Here is a 25,525-nt window from a genome sequence, read left to right on the forward strand (position 1 = left end):
AAACCAAATGTGCATAAGTCCCCTGTCAATCAACATGTACACAGAGTTTAAATACATACCGAGAGTTTCACTCACTGACAACTTCTCTGTTTTGCTATCCGTTCTATGTGGCAGTTACACTGAAATGAATATGAATTACAGTGATCACATACGGTTTATTCTAAATCAGCTGGGAATCTCAACCTCTATACTGATTGCTTTAAGAATCAAAAAAAGTTGGTACGGAAGGATTGTTTTAATTTGCTGCTCATGCAAAAATATGTCAATTAAAATGAGGCAAATATTCTTGGAACAAGATTTCAACATTTCTGAGAAATAACACCCTCATATTTCCAAGCCAATTTAATAGCACCTCGCATCCACATAGATTCCCCCAACAACTTACAAATTTAGAGCCATATTTTGCTCTCAACTGCATCAGTATAAAACCAGGGTAACTCCAGTGACTTTGAGGGGAGGGGCACATGCTGGGGGTGTACTCTGGATTCAAGCCAGTGTAACTGAGATCAGAATCTGGCTGTTTATTAGCTGAGTGTAAACTGGGGGCTGAATTCTGCCCTGAGTTATACCGTGTTCAAGTCCACTGAAAACAACTGGCCTAATTTTCCTTTTGTTGATACAAATCAGAAATAACTCTACAGAAGGCAATGGAGTTACACCAGTATAAAATGGGTGGAAATAGGATCAGACTTACTGATTCTAATGATCTTGCATGAGGAGGAAATCTGTAGTTATAAGAATTTAGCAATTGCCAGACGAGATCAGACCAAGGGTCCGGCTAGTGTCCAGTATTATGTCTCTGACAGCGGCAAGACATGTAAGAATCCTGGAGTAGCAGATATGGGATAACCTACTTCCCACATTAGGTCTCCTAGTCAGAGATTGGCTTAAACCCTGAATCACGAGGTATAATATCCCTTCCACAATTTTTTAGCATTAATTATGATAATTCCGGATACTCTTCTTCATATAAATGTCAAAACCTTTTTTGAATCTTGCTGAATTCTTGGCCACCACAACTGCCTGTGGCAATGAGTTCCACAGCCAAAATACACATTGTGTGCAAAAGTATTTCTTTTTATCAACTTTGAATTGCCCTCCTCTCAGTTTCAGTGACTGTCCCCTTGTTCTTGCATTACAAGAACTCAGGGAGGACAAAAACTCCTGATCTACACTCACTATACTGTCAGGTTTCAGAGTAACAGCCGTGTTAGTATGTATTTGCAAAAAGAAAAGGAGTAATTGTGGCACCTTAGAGACTAACCAATTTATTTGAGCATGAGCTTTCGTGAGCTACAGCTCACTGTAGCTCACGAAAGCTCATGCTCAAATAAATTGGTTAGTCTCTAAGGTGCCACAATTACTCCTTTTCTTTTTACTCACTATACTATTCAATATTTAATATACTTTTATCATGTTCATTGCCTTTCTATGGTAACAATCCCAGTCTTTTCAATTTCCCTTCACAGAAGAGTTTTTTCAGGCCCTTTGATCATTTTCATCACTGAATCCTCTTTTCTTCGTCTCTTCTCTGAACCCCTTCCATTTCTGGAATCTCCTGAGATGAGGTAATCAGTACTGCATGCAGCCTCCAGAGGAGGCTACACGAATAATTTATATGAAGGCATTATATTGTATTGTATAAAGGTTCTTCTGTCATCCTCATAACTGTAGTATCTGAGCACCTGACAGCAGTGCATTAAGTGATGTGACTACCCCTCTGTCACATGTCGTTTGTTCTTTATCTCATCCTCTCCCCAGGGGGTGATGTGTGTTAGCACTGGAGTGTTTTGTTTTGGTAGGGGTTTGTTTGTTTGTCTGGCCAATGGGAGCTGCGGAGCCAGCACTCAGGGGGGCACCTGCAAGCGGGGGTAGCCTGCAGAGCCCCCCGGGCCACCCCTCCACCTAGGAGCCAGAGGGACATGCTGGCCACTTCCCGGGAGTCACACAGAGCCTGGCATGGAGCCTGCCTGCCTTGCTGGCACTGCGGCCAACTGGACTTTTAGCGGCCCAGTCAGCTGTGCTGACTGGAGCCACCAGAGTCCCTTTTCAACCAAGTGTTCCGGTTGAAAACCAGACACCTGACAACCCTATTCATCTCCTGCACAGAGACACTTTATCCTGCTTGCAGAGTGCTCTGTTGTGTCAGAGGCACAATGCTGCCAACCACTAGGCTTTAAGCTCTTTTTGGTGCCCAGGCCCTGGAACACCTAGACCAGCGGTTGTCAACCTATTTATCATTGTGGGCTGCATATATAGTTCTTTCTGTGTTATGTGGGTCGCATCCACACAATATATATACTTACCTGTACATCTACAAAAATAATACGATTTAGTATTATTATGACAGCAATATGATTAAAATCAACATAGTATCTTTCATTTCACCACTTGCAAATGTCTACCAAGAGCATTTTAAATTAGCAAACTAAGTGTTAAAATTAATTCATTTACTGTAACGGTGGCATGGCACAGTGTATTGCCACCTTCACTTCCACACTGCTACTGGCAGTAGCGTGGCTGAGCTGAGTACCTGGAGAGCATGGCTGTAGAGCTTGCTTGCAAAGATGGGGAGCCCTGCCCCATGTGGGCTGCCCCCTCAGCCAGGGACTGTCCCCTATGCACCCAGCCCCTCCACCCAGGGACTGCCCTCCAGCTCCTCCCCAGACAGGGACTGTCCCCCCAGCATCCAGACCCCCCAACACTGGGCTGGCACATGTGCCTGTCCAGAGCAGAATGGCCCCTCCAGGAACTGCCCCCAGCACCCAGTCCCCACAAGGACAGCCCCCCAGCACTCAATCCTCCCATCCAGGGACTGTGCCCCAGTATCTAGGCCCCCCCCCAGGGACTGCCACCAGTCCCCCCGCCTAGAGTCTGTCCCAGATGTACAGGCTGCACTCCCTCCCTGCAGCCCTATCTCCCTGCACCCCCCTCCCCATACCCGGTGGTCTCCTACCGTGACTGCAGGTAGCTCTGCCTTGCAGCCTGCCTGTCGCTGCAGTCCTAGTGCCAGGGAGCCCGGTCTAGCCAGGATCACTGGACCCACAATCCTGTAGGGACAGGGGGCGCTGAGCACCGTGGCCTCCTGCAGATGCTGCTGGGCCCAACCCTGCTGGGGGGGGGGGGGGGGGGGGCTGATGCTGCTGGGCCTGATCCTGGCAGAGGAGCTGATGTCGGTGGGTCCAATCCTGCACTACCCCATTTTTGCACGCACACGCAGCCCGCTGGCTCTGCGACCAGGACAGGTGCCCCTCCTGCCCTAGTTATGGCCCTGAGGACGTCACATGGGCCACAGCTGTGCTGACTGGGCCGCAGCTGTGCTGACTGGGCCACAAGTGGCCTGCGGGCCAAAAACCACTGACCTAGACGATAAGGCCCAAGCCCATGTCCTGGCAATTCCATAGGGAGCCAGGATAGGGCGGAGGCCAGGCATGGTGTGCTTGTGGTGGCTCATGTTGCTGGGGTGATGCACTGCAGCATCTTGCCCTTTGTCGGACACCGGTCCCGCCCTTTGTCACTCTTGCCTGCCTTGGTTTTCCCACCAGTTTTGTGTGGTCCTTGGGCTGCTTCTCTCTGAGGAGCCACGGTCACCGGCCCTGAGCACTGGGGCAGGCCCGGGGGGCAGAGGGAGCCTGGCTCTGAGTGGTGGGCCAGGCCAGGGGTGGTGGGGCAGCAGGACCTGGGCCCTGAACAGTGGGGAACGCCTGAGGGAAGTAGGAGCCCGGCCCTCAGCACTGGGGCAGGCCCGGGGGGCAGCAGGAGCCGAGCCCTGAGAAGTGGGGCGGCAACAGGAGCCCGGCCCTCAGGAGTGGGGCAGGCCCGGGGGGCAGCTAGAGCCCGGCCCTCAGCACTGGGGCAGGCCTGGGGGGCAGCAAGAGCCCAGCCGTGGGACAGGCCCGGGGTAAGCAGAAGCCCGGCCCTGAGCCGTGGGGCAGGCCTGGGGGGCAGCAGGAGCCCGGCCCTGAGCCGTGGGGCAGACGAGGGGAAGGAGGCGGGAGTGGGGGGTCTGATGAGACAGAGACCCAGGGGGCGGGGCCTGGCCTGGCCCGCTCCACGGAGCCTCGCCCACCAGTCGGTGGCCGGAAAGAACTACATTTCCCGTCATGCCCCTGCCCCGCCCAGGCCCGGAGCCGGCGCCCTGCATCCGCTGCCGGGTCAGGGGTCAGGTCCATGGCGGCGCCCAGCCGGAGGTCGGTGGCGCCGCCATGCTGCCCGCGCTGAGCAGCTGCCGGGCCCTGCTGAGCCGCTGCCGGCCGCTGCTGGTGCCGGCCCGGGGCCGCAAGTCCCGCCACGACCCGCCCGCCAAGTCCAAGGCCGGGAGGCTGAAGGTGCCGCCGCCCGTGGACCCGGCCGAGCTGCTGGTGGTGAGCGAGCGCTACCGGCAGTACCGGCTCGTGCTGCAGGCGCTCAGGTCTGTCCCGTGTCCGCCGGCGCGGCGCGGCCCTTGCAGATTTCCCCGTGGGGCCGGGGCCGGGGCGGGTTTCTTTTCCCCAGACCCCCTGCCTGGAGCCCGGGAGCGCTGGGAAGCGGGGGGCAGCCTCGCGCGTCCCCCGGTCCTGATTTTACAGGGACAGTCCTGATGTGCGGGGCTTTTAATTATAGCGGGGCCTGTCCCCCGTCCGTCCGTCCGTCCCCGCCGCCTGTCCTGATTTTTCACACTTGCCCCCCGGTCACTCTGCCCTGCCCGGGGCTGGGGAGCCGGGGCGGTCTCTTTACGCGCCCGCTCTCGCCTCTGCGGGTGCCCAGGAAGCAGTGAGAGCGGAGGTCCCGAGCGGGGGTGTGTAGGTGGCTTCATCGCTGCCCAGAACAGCCACTCCGGGTCCTGGAGAGGAGTCGAGAAGTAGGGCAGCGTTGGGCGCCAGGACTTCTACTGTAGAGAGCAGCGGGCGGGCATGAGTACAGGGCCGGCCTGTGCGCTGCCTTGCTGAGAGGACCCTTGGAAACCTTAGCAGGCGTGTGAGGGCGGGGAAAGCCTTAGAAGTGTTCAGAATCCCAGGTTTTAAGGAAAACCGCCTCCCCCCCAACATTTGGAAAGGGAAATGGCGCTGTCGCTGTCGGGTGACTGCCTGGAAGTCGTCAAATCAAGCTGACAGTGTCCCTTTGGCGTGGTGTCAGGGCCCAGTGGCGTGTGAGGGCCGCTAGCTGGTGAAAGACCTGCCTTAGAATCCATCTCCCAGGACAGAAGCATTGGTAATCCGGGGGAAAGCAATGTTGATGTGACTGTGCCATGCTTAGAGCCTTTCTCTCCTCTCTCCCAGGGTGGAGTTCAAGCAAGAGGTGTTGCGGAAGCAGCATGAGGAGCGCCTTGATAGAGAGAGTGGGGAAGAGGTGAAGGAGGAGCACCGGAAGCTGATGGCCTGGAACAACGCTGAGAACGAGCGGCTGCGGAAGAAGAGGTGAGACGTGGCCCTCAGGCCTGCGGCAGGAAGGGTTTGGGGTGCTGCTTCAGTGCAATGAAACCATGTGAGATGCCAGAGGTACGCAGGGAGTCTGTGATCCATCCCCCTCCCCCACCAAGGGATCTTAGGGAGCCTTCTCTGGTCTGTGATTCAGAGAGCATGTGGATTTATAGATTCTTAGATGCTGGTCCCTTCTGGCCTTAGAGTGTGATCGTCTTGTCTGACCTCTTGTATAGCACAATTCATAGAACTTCAAATAAATAACTTCTACAGCAGATCTTTTAGATTACTTCCGAAATAACTTCTACAGCAGATCTTTTAGAAAAATATCCATCTTGATTTAAAAATTGTCCATGATGGAGAATCCACCACAATGCTTGGTAAGTTGTTCCAATGGTTAATTACCCTTACAGTGAAAAACGTGTGCCTTATTTCCAGTCTGAATTTGTCTAGCTTCAACTTCCAGCCATTGGATCATGTTAACACCTTTCTCTGCTAGACTGAAGTGCCCTTTATTAAATATTTGTTTAGCCCATCTTAACTAATTAGCCTCTCAAGTTGGATGTTACCATACAAACTGTATCTGTGTGTGTGTATATATGTATGTGTGTGTGTATATATATATATATATATATATATAAAATCTTACTCTATGTTCCATTCTGTGCATCCGATGAAGTGGGCTGTAGCCCACGAAAGCTTATGCTCTAATAAATTTGTTAGTCTCTAAGGTGCCACAAGTACTCCTGTTCTTTTTGCAGCTACAGACTAACATGGCTGCTACTCTGAAACCTGATACTTATAGTTGGTAATCAAGTCACAAGCTTGGTAAACTGATTGTTTCTTTAAAATATGACTTCTGAGGTAGGCTAATGGTTTCTGGAGCCCTCTACCTCTAGCTTAAATCCAGCCCAGGCCACCGTAATAAGAGGTATTACTAGCAGCTGACAGTTGAGCCCTCTGTACATAATGCGTGTCTCCTTTAATGGTTAGATCATAGAGACTGAACTGTATCCTCCCCTTTTTTATTGTGGACAGTATTATAGTTACATTTGAGGACACTTTTAAATAGGGGCTCAAAACCTTTATTTTGTAATAATCTCATTGAAATGGCAAAAACCAAACCACAGATTATAAACTCTCAGCATGATCTGAATTTTTCATGGTGGCTTGATGAAAAAAGAATTGATACGGGGAATGCAAATGTAAAAATCACCCCTTTCAGTGACTTCTTTTTCCTTCACTGAAATCTCTCTTCTTTTGTACCCCATTGCATTAGTTATGCTACATATGTATGAGAGGAATTTTCATTGTCGTTGCCCAAGCTGTCCCTGTTCTGTGAATAGCTAGGACTTCAAGCCTCATATCTGTCATGCTGAACCTTTCACCACCCCATCATCTTCTGCTAGGCATGCTAGCACCTTGCTTCACCATCCTCGTCCCATGGGAGAGGGGGAGGTTTCACCTGAACATTTAACGCTTCCCTGCGAGGCTGCTGTGCTGTGCCTTCCGTTGTCCTGAGGAGGTCTCACCAGTACCCCATTTCTCTTGTGCTCATGTGACAGGGAGGAGCGACTCAGAAGAGAGGAGGAAGAATTGCAGGACCGTAAGTTACAAGGAGCCCTCAACCATGCCAGGTTAATGGAGGATTTTCTTAAGCAGAAGGAGAGAGAGGTTCTACAGTTGCAGGTATGGAAGGCTTGGGTTTGAGGGCAGTGATCACTGGGTTGTGGTGACTTTGTGAACCCCTCAAATTGTAACCTGCTGTCACCCACTATTCTGTTTGGTATCCATGGGTTGGGAGTTCTGTGGAGGCACCAGGCTCACACCCTGGAGAGGGGAGAAGGGGCTTTTATTGCTCTGTGGCAAACTCCTGCCTTCCCAGCTGCCTCAAGGAGCAGCCTTGATGATCTTGGGGTGCAATAAGGATGTCCTGCCTGAGACCTTTGAGAGCAGGTTGGGGAATAAATTTGGGTGGGAGATGGGGATTCATGTTTTTCCAGGGTTTCCTCAGTAAGAATATTACAGTTCCAAGCTCTCCTTTGCGCCTGATGAGTCCTGAGCCCCTCTTGAGGTGTAATGGGAATCTTTGCTGCAGTCTCCAGGCTTTGTCTTCCTGAATGAGGGTTGAGATCCTCAGGGCTGCTGGAAGAGCCATTCCAGGCCCCATAAACACAAGTTACGGGAGAAGCTGCCCTGTGGGGTAGGAACTGTGCATGCTCCGTTGCATTTGAATTGAGATTGGTGTTTGGGTGAGAAGCTAAAGGAGAATTTTTGGGGGTGCTAATCCCTCTCCAGTTCATGCCTGTTTCATCAGCTGCACCCCTGGCATCAGATCAGGGCAAGTGGACAATGTCGGAGTGCAGAGCCCCAACCCCTCTGTGCTGAAACATAGTCTCATTCCCTGTTCTGTGTCTAATCAGCTGCCTCGGTGGGCACAAAGGGTGCACACACTGACAATTGGCTTCCCCCTTTAATTGATTTTAGGAGGAAGCCAGAAATTTCATCACCCCTGAAAACCTGGATGAGCGAATTGAAGAGTGCCTGGATAACCCTCGCAACTACAACTTCGCCATCGATAAAGAAGGGCGCGTCGTCAAGCAGAGCATGCTGTCCTAGAGGTTCTCTTGATCGGGACAATTCAGTTGGGAGACTTTCCTATGGCTTCCATCCAGATGCTGTGCTCAGGGCAGGAGCAAGAGGAAAGGAGCATCATGCGTACAAGTCGACCATGGAATTTCATTTTGACAAACAGCCCTTTGGTGCCAGTCACAATTCCTGCCTTGAAAGGCTGTCACCTGCTTCGTAGCTCATGTCCCTTTGCTTTGGGACAAATTGCTGTTGTCTCCGAAATAAAGGAATGTGTTTTTTACAGCACTGTAGTTCTTAATTTCTTAGGCACAGTAGTTCAAAAGTATTAGTTGAATATATCTATGAGCTTATATAGCTTCCATCACTGCAGTGTCCGAGTGCACAGTCAAGCCTTTGCCAGTTCAAGATTATTCCCTGAAAAATATTCCAAGGATTTGTGCTCCGGTAGGTTTTTTCCATCACTGGATGCTTAGTCATGGGCCTTTTATCACTTTCTTAATATGTTTTCTAAAGGTTCCAACCTAATTTCCTTCTTTAACAGGATTACTGACCTAATGGATGGGGGGAAGCTGTAGATGTTAAACCTCTTGATTTTAGTCAGGGTTTTGAGACAGAGCAATGTGACATTGTCATAAGCAAACTAGGGAAATATGGTGTTGATGAAATTGACTATGAGGTGGTTGCATAACTGGTTGAAAGACTTACTCGAAGAGCAGATATCAATGGTTAGCTCTCAAACTAGGAGGCCTTACCTAGTGGGGTCCTGCAGGAGTCTGTCTTGGGTTGGCACTATTCCATATTTTCATTTGTGACTTCAATAATGGAGTGGAGAGAATGCCTATAAAATTTGTAGATGATACCAAGTTTGAGGGTTGCAAGCACTTTGAAGGACAGAATTAGAATTCAAAAGGGCCTTGATATATGGGAGAATTGGTCTGAAATCAACAAGATGAAATTCAGCAAAGACAAGTGTAAAGTATTTGCACTTAGGAAGGAAAAATCAAATGCACAATTACAAAATGGAGAATAACCATAGGTGGTAGTTCTACAGAAAAGGATCTGGAAGGGTTATAGTAGACCGCAAAATGAATGAGAGTCAACAATGTGATGCAGTTGCAAAAAAGGCTACTATAATTCTGGAGTGTATTAATAGGAGTTTTGTTGTCAGAAGGAGGTCGCGGTGGCACTGGTGAGGGCTTAGCTGGAGTACTGTGTTCAGTTTTGGGCACCACGCTTCAAGAAAGATGTGGACAAACTGGAGAGAGAAGACTGAGTGGGGACCTGAAAAGTCTTCAAATATGTTAAGGGTTCTTATAAAGAGGATGGTGTTGTATTTTTCTCCATGTCCGCTGAAAGTAGGACAAGAAGTAATGAGCTTCATCTACAGCAAAGGAGATTTAGGTTAGATATTAGGAAAAACTTTCTATGAGGATAGTTAAGTGCAGGAACAGGCTTCCACAGGAGGTTGAGGAATCCCCATTGGAGATTTTTAAGAAGAGGTTGGACAAACACTTGTCAGGAATGGTCTAGGTTTACTTGATCCAGCCTCAGCACAGGGAGGTGGACTAGATGAGCTCTTTACGTCCCTTTCTGTGCTACATTTCTCTGATTCCTTGGGGAAAACTACGCTGTAGCCAAAAGATATCAGGAGATCTGTTACTGATTTACAGCATAAATTCTTTTTGGTTAATTTCTTTCTGTTCTCATAGTGCTACTTCCTCTGATTACCCCTTAACTAACCCTCCTTCTAGACAAAAATCTTTATTAAACTCCACTTAAGGTTGAGAGCACTTATCTGCAAATTAAGGTTGAAAAAAAATCTTTACAAGAAGTTTTGTTGTAATAAAAATGTGAGGAAAAAAGATTAAAAACCAGGGCAATTCAGAGTTAAGGTCAAACCTGTTAAGAGAAATCCACATGTTTGAAACTATGGAAACACACAGTTGAGATGTACAAGCACTCTTAACTGTGCCCTTGTAATGAGATCAAACTTGACGCTTACACACTTGTTCTCACCCTAGATCTTTCTCATATTTACTTGCCAGACAGCTGTCCTATGATTCTGTTGTTCATTTCCACTAGGTGGCGTTAGGATTTGTAAGTACTGAATCATGCTTTGCTCACGTTTCTAATCCCTGCTGGCTGTCATGGTTTGATTCAGTCCTCATATGGATTTGTCCTCCTGGATTTGGTGTCGCTGGCAAACTTGATCATGGCTGAATTTGCTTGCTTGATGCAGGGAAATGTGTTTGTCTGTGAGGAGCACAGAGCACATCACTGGTGGTCTCTAAATCCTTTAGGTCATGGATTCTTTATGTGGGGTTCATGAGCAGATTCTTAGTCTGGAGGTTTTATTGAGCCGGCATTTCTTCCAAACATTCATGGTCTTATTATTATTGGGGCACTCCATCCCCCACGTGCCATGAAGTCCCTGATCAAAACACTTCCTTTTAAATTGCATGGTAGAACCTTTCTATACAACATAAATGACTGGGAAGATGGAGATTTCAATCAATATTTGACAAATAGTGGAAGCATTTAATTTTAATTTGTTTAGGTTTTAATATAGTAAAAGTTTAATATTACATTATTTAATCTGTATAACAAATAGATTGGATAATATAAAAGTCAAGACAAAACGTTTTGATGCTATCAATGCAAAAGTTCAGGAATTCGTTTGTAGAAATTTTTGGCTCTCTGTTCCAAATCTGAATGAAGTTGTGTTTTGTTTTTTTTTAAATGTTGGAGCTTCTCACAGAATGGAGATTCTGGTTCCTGACCTGTTCTAGCTTTGTTGTGACAGTTACTGAGTGAGTTGTTCAGAGAGCTGTGAATGACCAAGGTTCTGTTCTGATTGAAGGGGCCTCCTTTGGGCTTCCAATACTCTGCCTTGTTTAAATTCTTCTGTGTCCCCCCCCAAGGCATCTTTTAACACATGACAGAGTTCAAAACAGAACTAGATCAGGGGTTCTCAAACATCATTGCACCGCGACCTCCTTCTGACAACAAAAATTACTATACGACTCCAGGAGTGGGGACTGAAGCCTGAGTCCATCTGATTCTCACTGCCCTGGGCAGGGAAGGGGTCAAAGCTGAAGCCCAAGGGTTTCAGCCCCAGCCTGGGGGGCCTGTAACCTGAGCCCTGCCACCCAGGGCTGAATACCTCAGGCTTTGGCACCAGGGCTCGGGCTTCAGCCCCGAACCCCAGCAAGTCTAAGCCAGTCCTGGCGACCCCATTAAAAGGGGGTTGCGACCCACAGTTTGAGAACCGCTGAACTAGATAAATTCCTGGAGGATAGGTCCATCAATGGCTATTAGCCAGGATGGATAGGTGAATATGTCCCTAGCCTCTGTTTGCCAGAAGCTGGGAATGGGCGACGGGCTGGATCCCTTGATGATTACCTGTTCTATTCATTCCCTCTGGGATACCTGGCATTGGCCACTGTTGGAAGACAGGAGACTGGGCTAGATGGACCTTTGGTCTGACCCAGTGTGGCCGTTCTTATGTTCTTATTACCTACTGAACTATCTACCCAGCAGGTTAAAAAGAGGACTTTGCTTTTCAGTGCATATGCTGCCATTAGGTGCTTCGAAATCCTTCATAGTTATGTTTCCTCTGATTACTCTTTAACAGCTGCACAATATTGCCTTCTTTTTCTCTGCTCTCTTTTCTAGCATTACCTCCTCAGTCCCACATCCGTCCTCTTGGGATAGCACCTAGAGCATCTGGGTGGCAGGGCCTTTGCTCTGAGCACACATACAATTCCCCATGCTCTTAATTCCTAGTGTGGCTTTCCAGGTCCTCAGCATGCACTGACCTTACTTTTCAGAGAACCTCCCTCGGGTGCTGGATAAAACTGTGACCCAGGGACCGCTTGATGCCAACTGACAGAGGGCACAGGAGGTGCCTATGGTCTGTCAGGTATCCCCTGGGCCAGGTATATACATGTTAGTGCACCAAAGGGTGGTACGGAAGGTGGCTGTCGTAAGCCAGCAGCCCACTAGTCGTCGTAATCGTTGCAAAATGTACATATGGATAATATTTAAGGCTTTATGTATCTATACTAACAGTTATGTTCTTAAAGGCTAGGAGTTTACCGCTCTCTCTGGTCCTGTGGGTATTGCATATTGTATGCTTTGTAATGGGCGCCTAGTTGCACGCTGAACCAAATGCTAATCAAGAGATTGTGCAGTCAAGAAGAAAGAGGTGTACATGAAAAATCAACCAGCAGGGGGCATACAGTTTACAAATAAGGCCGATGGCTTGTGGGGATATCACCGGAGGTGCCAAGATGCACCCTGGATCCTTTCACCAAGGCGGCAAGCTGACACCGTGTTATGTCTCATGAAAGAGGGATCCCAGCCAGGCCTGGCTGTAAAGCACTGGTGACTAATACTGCATTAGACAGGAGATTATCTTGTTACTTAAGTCTAGGGTCTAAAATGCATGTTCGAATTTTATTTGACACATAGCCATTTGTTTCTAGTGTTGCTTCGTGCTATCCTTCGAATCTCCGCACTTGCTAAGTAAACTTTTGCTTGTTTTCTCTATAAACATATCTCAGCACTGTGCGTCCAGCGGAGCAGTGATCTGAGGTAGAGCTGGGGTATACAGCTGCTTTGGGAGCAGTGGCTCTGAATGCTCAGAGTGTCCAGTGGACCATGGACTGGATACTCCAGGGTACGCTCAGAGGGCTTGAGGGGTGCCAGTGGAGCCTGCATAGGCCTGGAGGGGAGTGTTTGTGTTCCCAGAGGTGTCAGGGAGCTGACCCCAGGCAGGCACAGACAAGGCTCCCTCATGCTAAGGGCAGGTGGTAGCATGGTGCCTCCCAATCCTGGGGACCGCTGGAAAGCATCACAAAACCCCCTGTCCTGGTCCTTAACTGCCTGCTTAGGTAAATCACCTACATTCCTCCCCTCCCTCATCCAGGCTGTACCAAGAAGCAGCGTCTCCTGTCCAGAGGGGGGATGTGATTCCCAGCTAAGCAGACAGCAAAGCTGTTGAGTTTGTTACAAAGCCGGGGGCAAAAAAAGAAATATCAGGATTTTTTTGGTACAAGTTTTATTTCTAGCTGGGGATGTCATTTAAATGACTGTCGAGGTGCAGCACGGCCAGGATTAATGCATCCTATTGGACTGGCTTTTGGTCTTGCAAAGCCTCGTAGATGGCAAATCATGTGGCTTCATCCCTTCTGTATAGTGGGTGGTCTAGGAAAACGGCGATTCTTGGTCACAGGCCGAGTCCACCATGCAGCCCTCTGCAGAGAAACAAAAGCACGTAAAAGGAAACGCTGCATGAATTTGGCCACTGGAGTTACATATAGCTCTGCTGGATAACACCTTAGGGCAGATCCTCAGCTGATGTAAATGCATGTAGCTCCGTGGAAGACGATGGTACTATACCAAGAGACATGTCTGAGAGTCTGGCCTAGGATGTGTGTGTGGTGCCTTTCCTGCAAAGGGAAAGCTATTATAAACTATTCCTGCTGGGTGAGTTTCGCTTCTGTGCATGGGGTTTGGCCCGATGTGATGCTGCTGCTAACTTTGCCTGCGGCAATGAAGGCAATGACCAGGCTAATTGAAATTTCTCTCCTCTGGGAAAGGAGGAAACTGGTTGGTCTGCCACCCATATTAACTTCCCCACTTCCTCTCTGTCCACAATTACTATGGCCTGAGCAGTAGATAATGGCCCACGGCCTTTGCAGAACTCTTGCCACTTGTGCATGCACCAGCACTGAGGTAACAGTGCCACTGTGTGCCGTCCAGAGATCTCCAAGCGCTTTCCAAACATCAGTCAATGTAGCTGTGAGGCTGAAAGTATAATGATCCCGACTTTACTGATGGGGAAACTGAGGCACAAAGTGGTTAAGCAACTGGCCCAGGGTCTCTCAGGGAGTCTGTAGCAGAGGCAGGGTAAAGCTCATATCTACTAAGCCCAATCTCTTAATCACAAGGCCCGTTTTCCCCATGTTAAAAGTGCATGGGAGTATTGAGAATAGATAGGAAGTGTTACTTTAACAGCCATAAATTGTGGGTGTGGGAGGGATTGTGCTCTAGTTCATATGGAGCTATGATTAAAGTCCAAGCTAAGCAAGTGCTCTCTTACCGTTGTTACAGCAGATCCCAGGGGCTGCGCAGGTCCCACCACTGGGCCCGCATGGCTTCCTGCCAGATTCGCAGGGTGTTGGCAGGTAATTCTCTTCTTGACATCGCAGGGTTTCTGAAGTACCGAAGTAGCATCCAATCTCCGCTCCACAGCAGATGCTAGGGCCGAAGCAGTGGCCTTCGTTCCTAGGCCCACAGGGGATGCACTGGTGGGAGAGAGAAACCCGAAGGCTGGTTAACGGGGAAAACAGCAACCCTAGCTGCTTGGGTCCTGATTCAAAGCCCATTGGAAAGACTGCCACTGCGCTCAGTCCATTGAGCCCTTAGGATGGTATCTTTCTGCCATCATCTGCCAGTATTTAAGGAGCCCCTGTATGCTCCGCTCAGGCCTAGCGCTTCAGTTCTAGTTTTTCAACTGGTATTAGAAACCTTATTAGAAAGCGAAATCTTCTCATGGGATCTCTCTGTGGAACTGGATGTGGTGGGAAATGATACGTTCTTAGGAGGGGTCAGAAGCCCAACCACACTAACCTGGGCTCGCATCCCCAGAAAGTGAAACCGACTAGAAAATAACTAGGCATCCCTGTGGCACCACAGAGACTAACAACCCATGAAAGCTTATGCCCAAATAAATTTAAAACCCGCTTCATGGGAGACATGGAGTGAAAATAACTAGCAGCCCCCCAAACTGAAATTGACCAGTGCAGGTGTCACTATTCTAGCTCGGGGGTGTGCGTGTGTGAGAGGGTGGGGGAGGGGGAAGCAAACACAACCTGAGAGTAGGAGGGATAAAGGATCATTTTGTTTTGTGATTGTTAAATAATTGACGCTGTTAGGTGCTAGCCCAGGGAGGGAATTGTTTGGAAACATTGCGTTAGACGGTGCCCCTTTAATAAACAGGTGAGACCATCTTGAGCAAATTGGGCTAAACTAATCCAGGGTGTAACTCCGCTGACCACAGTAGTGTTTGATACTTGGCATGTGACTCCTATTTAGAGAACTCCCCACCGCTTGCTGGGCTGGGTCTCCTAGTGTATTTGTATTTCTTTAATTAAGCACAGTGTTTAGCTGCGCTAACAGCTTTCCTAGGCCCCAGCTAGATGATGATTTTTATGTGAAAGTCCCCAAGTTTTGCCTGAAGATCAATGACGCGAGGCGGGCAGTGGAGCAGTTATTGCTGTGGGTTCTACCAAACACTGGCGCCTTTGTGTATCAGTTCAGGGTTAAAGCTCTTGGCAGCCCTACCCACTTGAAAGCAGCCAGATCCTAACATTTGACCTAGGAGTTCATTGGCTAGGAAAAGGGATGCTTTGAAAAACAGAACAAATTGCAGGTCACATGAACAAATATAGACCTCACCCCCACCCCGGACTTTGCTTTTAGTTGCACTGTCCCAGCCTCATTGGCTACAGTTGCACGGGTTCAACAGAGAGCAGAATTACGTCTTATTTTAATACATCAGTAATCGCTGGGTAGCTTTCTCGAATCTAACCAGTGCAAACATATTCCCTCCTCACCCAAATTGTGGCCCTAACCAGCATCTCTTATGCAGTGGCCTCCCACCTTAGGGAAATATTGCTCCAGAAGATTTTGCCTCCCTCAGAACCATTTGATTAAATGGCGTTACAGGGAATATGATTGGATTCATTCCCTTTGCCCCCCTGTCCCCCAGTGTAGCTGATACTGGGGATGATATCTCCTCTCATGTGTACAGGATACACATTATAGCTATACAGACTGACTCAGAAGATTATCAGTAAAATGTTCCTCCGAAGCAAAATAGCTCTTAACATTGTGGCATAGGTTTGGAAAGGCTGCAGGCCTTTTCTCCCCCAGTCCCGACTGTGCCTGTGTCCCAAGAATGGACAGGCTGCTGGAGGAACATGTAGCAGAGCACTGAAAACTCGTCTCAGCCAGCGACTGCCCCTTATGTGGCCCACCTTGCTCTTCTCCCAAAGCCAGCGCGCGGTAACTGGCCAGCGGCCTGCTGCTGGTCTATCACAGCTATTTCTTGGCTGGCCACCTCCCGCCGGCCGGCATTGCCTGCATCCCTGTGGTGTTTTTCTCTGTGTTTCAGCATGAGCCTGTTAGCATGTGCGCTCGGCCCCCTCAAGGCTCCTTGCTCCAGGCTAGTCCCGCTGCCACTGCCCCAATCCAGTTCTCGTCCCCTCTGCATCTGAGTCAGGCAGCTTCTTCCTTTTCTTCCAAGCTGCATGGGCACCCACCGGCGGGTTGCTGAGAGCACAGGAGCGAATCTTCTCTGCTGTTAGCTCTGGTGCCTGGCATCACAATGCCCTCTCCCCGCCCGCCTGCCCACAGCAACTGGGAACACAATTGCAGGGAAAGGCCTGCTCAGCCCCAGTAGTCCCGGGCTGGAGCATGCTCAGTCATTCTGTGGGAATGGGTCATACACAGCCAGTCCCACGTAGCACCTGTGAGGGGCTGGCACATGCTCAGTGCAGATGGAATCTTCAGAGAATTTAGCTGCCAAACTCTAACACCTCTCTATTAAGTAAGTACAGAGGTTTGTAACGTGGCCAAGATTTGAGTGCTTTATTCCATGGGGCTGGCAAAAGGCACATCCCTGATACCAGGGCGACCCCACTCCCAAATTTCAGGTCCCATCTCCAAAGAAGGGGGATGCTAGAGCGGCTCAACAAAACAGATGTACGAATTTGTTTTTTAATATGGGCAAAACAGTCAGTGTATGCTCCCCCCCCACATCTTATTCTTGGAAGTGGCCAAGATATTTTAGGTTTCAGAGTAACAGCCGTGTTAGTCTGTATTCGCAAAAAGAAAATGAGTACTTGTGGCACCTTAGCGACTAACCAATTTATTTGAGCATAAGCTTTCGTGAGCTACAGCTCATCCAATGAAGTGAGCTGTAGCTCATGAAAGCTTATGCTCAAATAAATTGGTTAGTCTCCAAGGTGCCACAAGATATTTTAGCTGAACCTTTCAAAAGACAATTCAAGCTGAGGCAGACACCCAGCACAGTACATTTCAAGCCAAGCAGTTGAAGTTTGGCAAAGTTATAAGGAACTGAAAATACAGACCTATATGGGGAAGTATTGAACAACCTTCAAAATAGAGGCTGCTCCCAGTCCTGCCTATAAGGCAATCTGATATAGACAGCTACACTGGTAACAGTATTTACAATTCACCACCAAATTAGACTTCTGATGTCCTCAGTACAGCTGGGCTGATAACTGTAGTACAATAGGGCCTGGAGAACCTGATTAAAATGGGACCCGATTGGGCCGGGTGCCGTACACATGCACATAAAGCCAGCCCCAGAGGGTTTACACTTTACAGACACAAGACAGCTAAAGGAAAGATTATTATCCCCAGTGTACAGATGGGGAACTAAGGCACAGAGAGATTAAAGGACTTGCCCAAGATCACACAGGGTGTCTGTAGCAGAGCTGGGAATTGAATCCAGATCTCCGGCCTCCCTCTCAGTCTCCAATGCTTTAACCACAAGACCAAGGCTGAAAAGTCTGGCTGCTTACCGCTCATCTGCAATGGGGCTCGTGCATGTGTTCCACTGTTTTTTAAACATACTTTCAGCTTTAGCTGCATCAGTAATATATTATTTAAAGAGACTGAATGAAGTCCTGACAATCACAAGATGCACTTCTCTACTGCCCATGAGTTTGGCATATACTATAGTCTATGCTTTCCTAATTGGCTGAACATTGAACACAGAGACAGTTGGAATGGGGGACAGGAGAAGGGAAGGAAAAGAGAGACTTGGTAATGAATGTTAGTTAATGCTTGTTCAGAGCTTTACAAAATTCACACCACAGCTATGTGAAGGAAGTTGGTGAGCCAGAGTCTAGCTACGCGTGGTGTTGATCAGGGTATCAAAACATACGCGTGTCTAGTTGCTAGGGTTTAGACAGCTGCCATCGCAGCTGGCACAGCTCAGTCCCTTGCCAGCAATCTCTCCTTTCACGCCCTGGACGTGATCCTTTTGGGTGGCAGTTGAGGGCTTTGGCGCAGTATCAGGGCAGCTTGGGACCGTCACGCTTACAGGCTGTCAGTGAGGAGTCTTTACCCAGATTCACTGTAACAACCTGACGGTAAGGAAAGCATCACGTACCTTTCTGACATCCATGTCCAAGACCGATCGCTTTCCTCCGATGGGGCAGTTCTGGATGTAACAGGCCGAGGAGAGACCCAGGAGCCACAAGAGGCAGATGGCGAGCGCGTTCTGAGACATGGTGGCTGCTGCTGACCCTGCTTCGCTCTTGAGTGGCCTCAGGAAAGCCCTCCAGGTTTTGTCTTTGCTTCTCCCGGGATGCCTGTATATATAGCGCCTGCCGCAACTACTTAGACATGCCACCACCATCGTCACTCATTTCCCTTAAAAAATACAAGGCATTGCTTTTCACACCAACTAGCACTGCTAATAATCCAGGGTCGAGGATGTGAGGTCAGCGAAGAAGGAATCATTTGCTCCTTGGTGCTTATTCCAAACATGGCGAGACATAAGTTCACGTCTACAAGTTTCCTTTAATTGTCACAGTCAATCGGGGCCGCTGGGGGTCAGCGAGCAGAGTTGGCATGGCCCTCACCTTCCCTTGAAGTCCTAGGACGTGGCAGTTCCCTGCTTTGCTCCTGGCAGAAGAATATTTCCTAACAGTTACATTTCATCACGCACCTTTCAGCCCGAGAGGCTCCAAAAGCAGTACACAAATATCAACAGGCAGCATAACCCCAACTATACATACACTATGACGGGGGGCTAACTTAGCTACAATAATCAGGAGAAAGATCTTGGAGTCATCGTGGATAGTTCTCTGAAAACATCCACGCAATGTGCAGCGGCAGTCAAAAAAGCAAACGGGATGTTCGGAATCATCTCAAAAAAGATATACTGGCATTAGAAAAGGTTCAGAAAAGGGCAACTAAAATGATTAGGGGTTTGGAACGGGTCCCATATGAGGAGAGATTAAAGAGGCTCGGACTTCTCAGCTTGGAAAAGAGGAGACTAAGGGGGGATCTGATAGAGGTATATAAAATCATGAGTGGTGTGGAGAAAGTAAATGAGGAAAAGTTATTTACTTGTTCCCATAATATAAGAACTAGGGGCCACCAAATGAAATTAATGGACAGCAGGTTTAAAACAAATAAAAGGAAGTTCTTCTTCACTCAGTGCACAGTCATCCTGTGGAACTCAAGTTAAGTATAGGGTAGTAATCAATGGCTCCATGTCTAGCTAGCAGCCGGTATCCAGCAAGTGCCCCAAGGGTCAGTCCTAGGGCCGGTTTTGTTCAATATCTTCCTTAATGATCTCCAGGATGGTGTGGATTGCACCCTCAGCAAGTTTGCAGATGACACTAAACTGGGAGGCATGGTAGATACGCTGGAGGGTAGGGATAGGATACAGAGGGACCTAGACAAATTAGAGCACTGGGCCAAAAGAAATCTGATGAGGTTCAACAAGGACAAGTGCAGAGTCCTGAACTTAGGACAGAAGAATCCCATGCACCTCTACAGACTAGGGACCAAGTGGCTAGGCAGCAGTTCTGCAGAAAAGGACCTAGGGGTTACAGTGGACGAGAAGCTGGATATGAGTCAACAGTGTGCCCTTGTTGCCAAGAAGGCTAGCAGCATTTTGGGCTGTATACGTAGGGGCATTGCCAGCAGATCGAGGGACGTGATCATTCCCCTCTATTCAGCATTGGTGAGGCCTCATCTGGAGTACTGTGTCCAGTTTTGGGCCCCACACTACAAGAAGGATGTGGAAAAATTGGAAAGAGTCCAGTGGAGGGCAACAAAAATGATTAGGGGGCTGGAACACATGACTTATGAGGAGAGGCTGAGGGAACTGGGATTGTTTAGTCTGCAGAAGAGAAGAATGGGGTGGGGTGGATTTGATAGCTGCTTTCAACTACCTGAAAGGGGGTTCCAAAGAGGATGGATCTAGACTGTTCTCAGTAGTAGCAGAGGACAGAACAAGGAGCAATGGTCTCAAGTTGCAGTGTGGGAGGTTTAGGTTGGATATTAGGAAAAACTTTTTCACTAGGAGGCTGGTGAAGCACTGGAATGTATTACCTGGGGAGGTGGTGGAATTTCCTTCCTCAGAGGAGAAGGTCAGGCTGGGAAAACCCTGGTCAGGAGAGAGAGAGAGATATAGGGTCTCCACCCAGGAGGGGTGACACAGCTCAGGAGCCTATACCCTTGCTAGACCCTGGAGAGGGAATACAGGTGTAGTTTCCCTGAAGGTGATAAGGTTATTGGATTGAAATTCCTTCATGCCCACCAAAGGGGAGGCTAATTTACACTGCCGTACGCACCACTTCTGAATGATCCTGCAGCCTGGAAACTCCAGCTGTCCTGCAGGGTGAATTCCTTGGAGTAACACTGCGTTCCTGTTGCAAGGGCATTCATTTCCTTCTAGCCTTGAGCACTGTAGGGTCTCGGACACCGGGCACATTGCCAGGTTAATGACATCAGAAGAACAGCCACAGTTTAGAGGAACACACAAACCGTTGTGGATTAACCTATGTTCCACCACAGATCACCGGCTCCAGTGCATTGCAAACTGGGACTAGCAGCTAAACAGACAGGAAGGGTCTGTTTTTTTTCTCCAGAACAGTTTTCCCTTTTTTTTTTTAAGTGAACAAGCCTAACGTTTCTGGTTACTTAGCCTGCAGAGCTAAGTGGCAGAGCCAGTCTGAGCAAACTGACCTATCCACCAAGAAGGAAAAACAGCTTCTGAACAGTTTCGGCAGGAAATAGGAAGGCAGCGAAACCTACTCATGGAGATTCACTCTGAGGGGGTTGAGCATAATTTTTCCTGCTCTTCCCAAACAGCTGATCTGGTCAATTGCAAAAATGGACTATATACCCAAAAGAGCTAACCCTGGGTCAATATCACTGTAGCCACTTAGGCCAGGATGCCACTGCCAAGTGAGTAATGCCTGGCTGAAAGGAAGAGAAAGTACCATCCGGGGGTTAGGTATTAGCTTGGCATTTGGGAAACCTGCATTCAATTTTCTGCTCTGTTCCAGGCTTCCTCTTTGACCTGGGGCAAATTGCGCAGGGTGTGGCTGTCCTGCCATCAGGTGGGGTGGTTGTTACAGTTGGAGTGCACAGGCCTGAGTTAGTTGTAATCTTGCTAACTCCGATTCTGAAGGGGTGAAGCCCCAGCAGCATGTACTTTAGCGCAGGCCGTACAAGCCCATCGGAGCCCTGGGCAATTATTCATGGGGCTAGACCACACTGAAGCATGAGCTGCTGCCGTACTGTCACTCCTCCGGTACCGGCGCTAGCTAGATTAAAGCTAGCGTTAAGTGTGTCTGCTTGAGCTGCAATTACATTGTGATTGCAGTAGAAACATGCCCGTAGTTGCTCTGTGCCTCAGTTTCACCTCAGTGCACCGGAGATAATAGCACTCCGAGTTCCGGTGTCTACATCACAACGGCTCTGCCACACCTGGCCTCTTTGGTGCCAGGGTGAGGTCGCCAGGGCCAAGCAGACGGAGTCCCTTCTCCCCGAGAGGCGGCTGAGGTGGGCCGGCTGGGCGGCTTGCACTGCGTCTGCCTGTGTTACACCCGCCACGAGGCTGAGCAGTGCGGCTGCTTTGCAGGTGAGCTAGTTCTGTCCTCAGAGCCCCTGCCAGGGGCCTGAACCATTTTGCCCAAAGTGACTCCCCCCCCCACCCCATGGTGATTTGCGATCACTAACTTTCTGCGTGCAACCATGCCCCCGGGTTGTCCAATGCAGCGCTGAATCATCGGGAGAAAAGCAGATGTCTCGGCACTGAAGATGCGCCGGCAGCCAGTAATGCTGCTAAGCGTTAATGAGCGAGATTGACAGATAGTGAAATCAGTCAGGGACGCTGCTCACCTTGACCCCTCACCTTCATTAGCTCAATTAAGATCTTCCTGTCTAGCATAAATTCATCAGACATGGATAACGTCCTGAAACTCTTACATTTATTGGCTATATTATCCTGGCACTGTCACCACCCATCCCAGGGCCTGGATAAATGGTGCATACATTGCTCCAGACACTTAACAGTTGTCTAATCAGCAACCTTTGTCATCTTCGTTGGCTTGCTTTAATATTTGCCACTTAGCGAGGGCATGGTAGACAATAGAGCGGGTGAGAGGGGCTGTTTCACCCCTGCCTTTGGAATCTGAGCAGGGTCAGCCAGGCAACATTAAGCAGTGAGTCCTCACTTAAACCAATGAATGGGAAAAGAAGGACATGACATAAATACTAATAGCCTTCTAGTGCAGTGGTCCCCAAACTGTGGGGTGTGCCCCCATAGCGGGGCCTGGAGGAACGTCCGGGGGGTGTGGCAAGGCACGGGCAATCTGCCTCCAGCTCCATTCCAGCCCCGTCCTCAACCCGTGGGCAACTCCCCACCACAGCTCCGGTCCCGCTCCCAGCTCCTGACCACGGTTGCCGGGGGGCGGACAGGTTCCATTATGGGTAAGAAGGGGGGGGTGCCACATAAAAAGTTTGGGGACCACTGTTCTAGAGTGTTCTGAAATCTTCTCTGCTGTCATCTACTGTCATCCTAGAGCCTGATTCTTATCTTGCACCACTATAAATCTGGAGTGACTCCACTCAAACTATTTAGCCTGATTCCAGTCTCCTGCATGATGGTATAAGTTAAGAGTGACTTCAGTGGAGTTACATCAGTACAAAACTACTGTGAGATCAGAATCTGGCCCACGAGAATTGCTCTGGCCAGTGCAGTAGAGCGAGGACAGAATACGCTCTTTGGGATAGGGGGACTGTAATGTCATTTTTCATACAAACAGCCCAAAGCGTTGTGCAAACCTTAACTGAGTGCGCCTCACACATCCTGTGAGGTAGGTAAAGAGCAACAGGCCCGTATTCCACAGATGGGAAAAGGATGACCTAGTGGTTAGGGGAACTAGGTTAGGAGACCTGGGCTAAATTCCCTACTCTGCCACAGACTTCCTGTGTGACCTTGGGCAAGTCACTTAGGCCCAGATCCTCAATTAATTTAGGTGGAAAAGAAGGGCCCAAAGAATCAAAAGTGTTAACACAACCCAGTTTAATGCTCCAGCATTAAACAGTGTTAGGCTGTCAGGAGTGAGCTCCTTCAGCTGAACCTGAGGACTAGTCAGACCAGCCTCTGGGCCAATTAATAAACTTGGATGGATTGCAGCAGGACTGCCTCATTGGCTAGCCCACCTGATTGGCTGAAGAGAGCCAGTAGGCCTGCTTTTAAGCTCAGCAGCAGCAGGTCACTGGCTGCTCAATGAATATGTCTGCAGCTGGACCTGCTCCTGTGCCTGCCTTCTTCTTTCTTTTTCAATCCAGGCTGAAGAAGGTCCAGAGTCCCAGGAGATGGTGGGCATGGAGGTGATGGTGAAGCTTGCTCCTTTCCCTTCCTTTCATCAGCCAGCTTCATGATAACCTGCTCCTTATTCCTCCACAAAATCCCTTTCTGAGGACCCCAAAATGGGGCGGGGGGAGGGAATAGCTCCTCCTCTCATTATTTTGTCCACCAATTAGGCCTAGTTTCTGACACACCCATTTTGGTTCATTGATATCTGCTCCCACACTTCTTTTGGTTACCAGGCATGGTCTTAACACAGCCCGTGAGTTCTATGTGGAGGCCTATTTGTTTGGACTCATGCTGTTTTTCGTCTCCCTTTTGCACCTTTTCCCATCAACATTTCTTGTTTCATGTTATTGTAACTCTGAATGAACTTTCACTGGCTCTTTGCAGCTGAGCTCACAATTTGGGTACATTTGTAGGCCAAGTTACCAGAACAGGCCCTATAAATACCTTAGATGGACCGATAGAAAACTGAGACAGGGAGAGGGGAAGTGACTTGCCTATGAGCCCACAGAAAGTCAATGTCGGAGCCAGAATTGAACCCAGAAATTTGGAGTCCAAGGGCCAGTTTTATGGAGATATTTAGGTATCAAAACCCCTAGTGAGGTTTTCAAAGGTGCCTAAGTGCTAAACTCCCATTGAAATCATAAAGGAGGAGAAAAAAGAGTGTTTCAAAGACTTAAAGATGTAACTGCACTAGAGAGAAAGGACTGCCTTTATAAACTCTCCCCCAGGTATTATTGTAGGTGATTTAGAATGACTGAGAGCCCCCGTCTGGAAAAGGGGCTGAGCACTGGGGTATAACACAGGGCTGCCCTTTCTCAGCCTGCTGTAGAAAGGGAAAAGAGGACTCCATCAGTGGGAGACAACACAAGGCATCAGTGGATCAATAGTCTAGATCCACAATCCAGATCTGAATGCCAGCTTCAGAGCTATGCTTTTGGTTCTGTAGGATGCCGGTGGGTCCAGTTCTGCTATTTCTCAAAGTCTGTGGGTGTCAGCCCCAGGGTTTCCATTTCCTCTCATCTCTGATTAGTCTGTAGTTTCAGGATTGTTTCCAGGAGACCCGCTTGTGAGGCTGCTAGGCTAGTACATGTCCCTGAGAAACAGTCAAAAACAGCTGGTCACAGAAGAAAATGACTAGGAGGGGGAAGAGCTTTCTCTCTCTCATTATTAAGCTGCCTGTTAATTACACACAGACATAGTTGCTGTTTATAGGCCTGAGCCAGGCTATGTGACTCTCATTCGCTCTAAGGGGCTTCAGACCAGGTTCTGTACTTTCTTATCCACTAGTTAGCTAGGAGAGATGGGCCTCATCCTCCTGGCTGACCCCATACAGCTCCCCGGGGAGCAGGACTGAGACCCAAAACAGAGTTCTAAGAAGGAACCCTCACAAGCAGCAGGGCGATTTGCGGGTGCAGCAACATATATAGTGGCTGTGACGCCTCAGACACGGCATTACTCAGCAGGGAGGAGGCCCGGTTTGACACTGGAAGCTCCGCCTCTTGCTCCACCTCCCTGGAGTGCCTCCTCCCTCTTGGGACTCTATAAATGGTTGCTTCCTAAGCTTGGTGACCGTCAGAGCCGATTGAGGTGGTGCCTTTGCGTCGCCTGCATCACAGGCCGGCTACCATCCAACCAGCACTCTCCTGGTCCAATGGGTAAGTGTGCTCCTTCTCTTTTTCAACACCCTGTTGCCCCTTTGGACCCGAGTGGTTCGCTGAATTTGGGGGGTTGTGGGTAGTTCCAGCTAAAAGGAGAAATTGATGACAGAATCAGGTCTTTTCTTCGCTGCAATCTTGTTTATTTACAAGGGGTGAACACAAAGTCCTGTTTCCCTGAACACAGAAGGAACCAAAATGGAGATAGGTTCTTTGCTTTCTGCTCCAAGCCTCTTTTTCCGGCACCAGACTCCTTCTCTTGGCTCCTCTCGGGGTCACCCACTGAGCTTGTCCAGACTGTGTCTGTCTCTGTGTGCTGTCTCCTGCTTCTCTTACATTTACACACCTCCCTCTGCTCAAACAATACCCAGAGAGTCCCTCCACACAGCTCATTCAGATTTCTGGACAGCCTTGTATTTGCCTCTGTTTTG

General features: G+C 49.0%; 2 protein-coding genes across 2 annotated transcripts; one reads left to right on the top strand and one right to left on the bottom strand.

Moving 5' to 3' along the window:
• Window positions 1–4,103: 4,103 nt before the first annotated feature.
• MRPS26 (mitochondrial ribosomal protein S26) lies at window positions 4,104–8,273 on the top strand. Its single transcript, XM_077816030.1, has 4 exons — window positions 4,104–4,411; window positions 5,259–5,396; window positions 6,965–7,088; window positions 7,887–8,273. Exons 1-4 carry the CDS (start codon window positions 4,104–4,106, stop codon window positions 8,016–8,018), a joined length of 702 nt encoding a protein of 233 aa, XP_077672156.1. The 3' UTR covers window positions 8,019–8,273.
• A 4,926-nt stretch (window positions 8,274–13,199) lies between these two features.
• On the bottom strand, window positions 13,200–18,321 carry LOC144263725 (neurophysin 1-like). Its single transcript, XM_077814696.1, has 3 exons — window positions 18,202–18,321; window positions 14,098–14,302; window positions 13,200–13,249 (listed from the first exon to the last, which is right to left on the bottom strand). The coding sequence occupies exons 1-3, from the start codon at window positions 18,319–18,321 to the stop codon at window positions 13,200–13,202; spliced, it is 375 nt and encodes a 124-aa protein (XP_077670822.1).
• Between the last annotated feature and the right edge of the window lie 7,204 nt (window positions 18,322–25,525).

This window comes from Eretmochelys imbricata, chromosome 4, assembly GCF_965152235.1.
Source record: "Eretmochelys imbricata isolate rEreImb1 chromosome 4, rEreImb1.hap1, whole genome shotgun sequence".
NCBI lineage: Eukaryota > Metazoa > Chordata > Testudines > Cheloniidae > Eretmochelys > Eretmochelys imbricata.

Bases quoted from the DNA above. Each gene is read 5' to 3' on its own strand.
- MRPS26 (XM_077816030.1), top strand. From the start codon at position 4,104: ATGCCCCTGCCCCGCCCAGGCCCGGAGCCGGCGCCCTGCATCCGCTGC. The intron at 4,412-5,258 runs GTCTGTCCCGTG...CCTCTCTCCCAG, and splicing joins CTCGTGCTGCAGGCGCTCAG to GGTGGAGTTCAAGCAAGAGG. The intron at 5,397-6,964 runs GTGAGACGTGGC...CTCATGTGACAG, and splicing joins GAGCGGCTGCGGAAGAAGAG to GGAGGAGCGACTCAGAAGAG.
- LOC144263725 (XM_077814696.1), bottom strand. From the start codon at position 18,321: ATGTCTCAGAACGCGCTCGCCATCTGCCTCTTGTGGCTCCTGGGTCTC. The intron at 14,303-18,201 runs GTACGTGATGCT...CTCTCCCACCAG, and splicing joins TGGACATGGATGTCAGAAAG to TGCATCCCCTGTGGGCCTAG. The intron at 13,250-14,097 runs GTAAGAGAGCAC...GTTTCTCTGCAG, and splicing joins TGGGATCTGCTGTAACAACG to AGGGCTGCATGGTGGACTCG.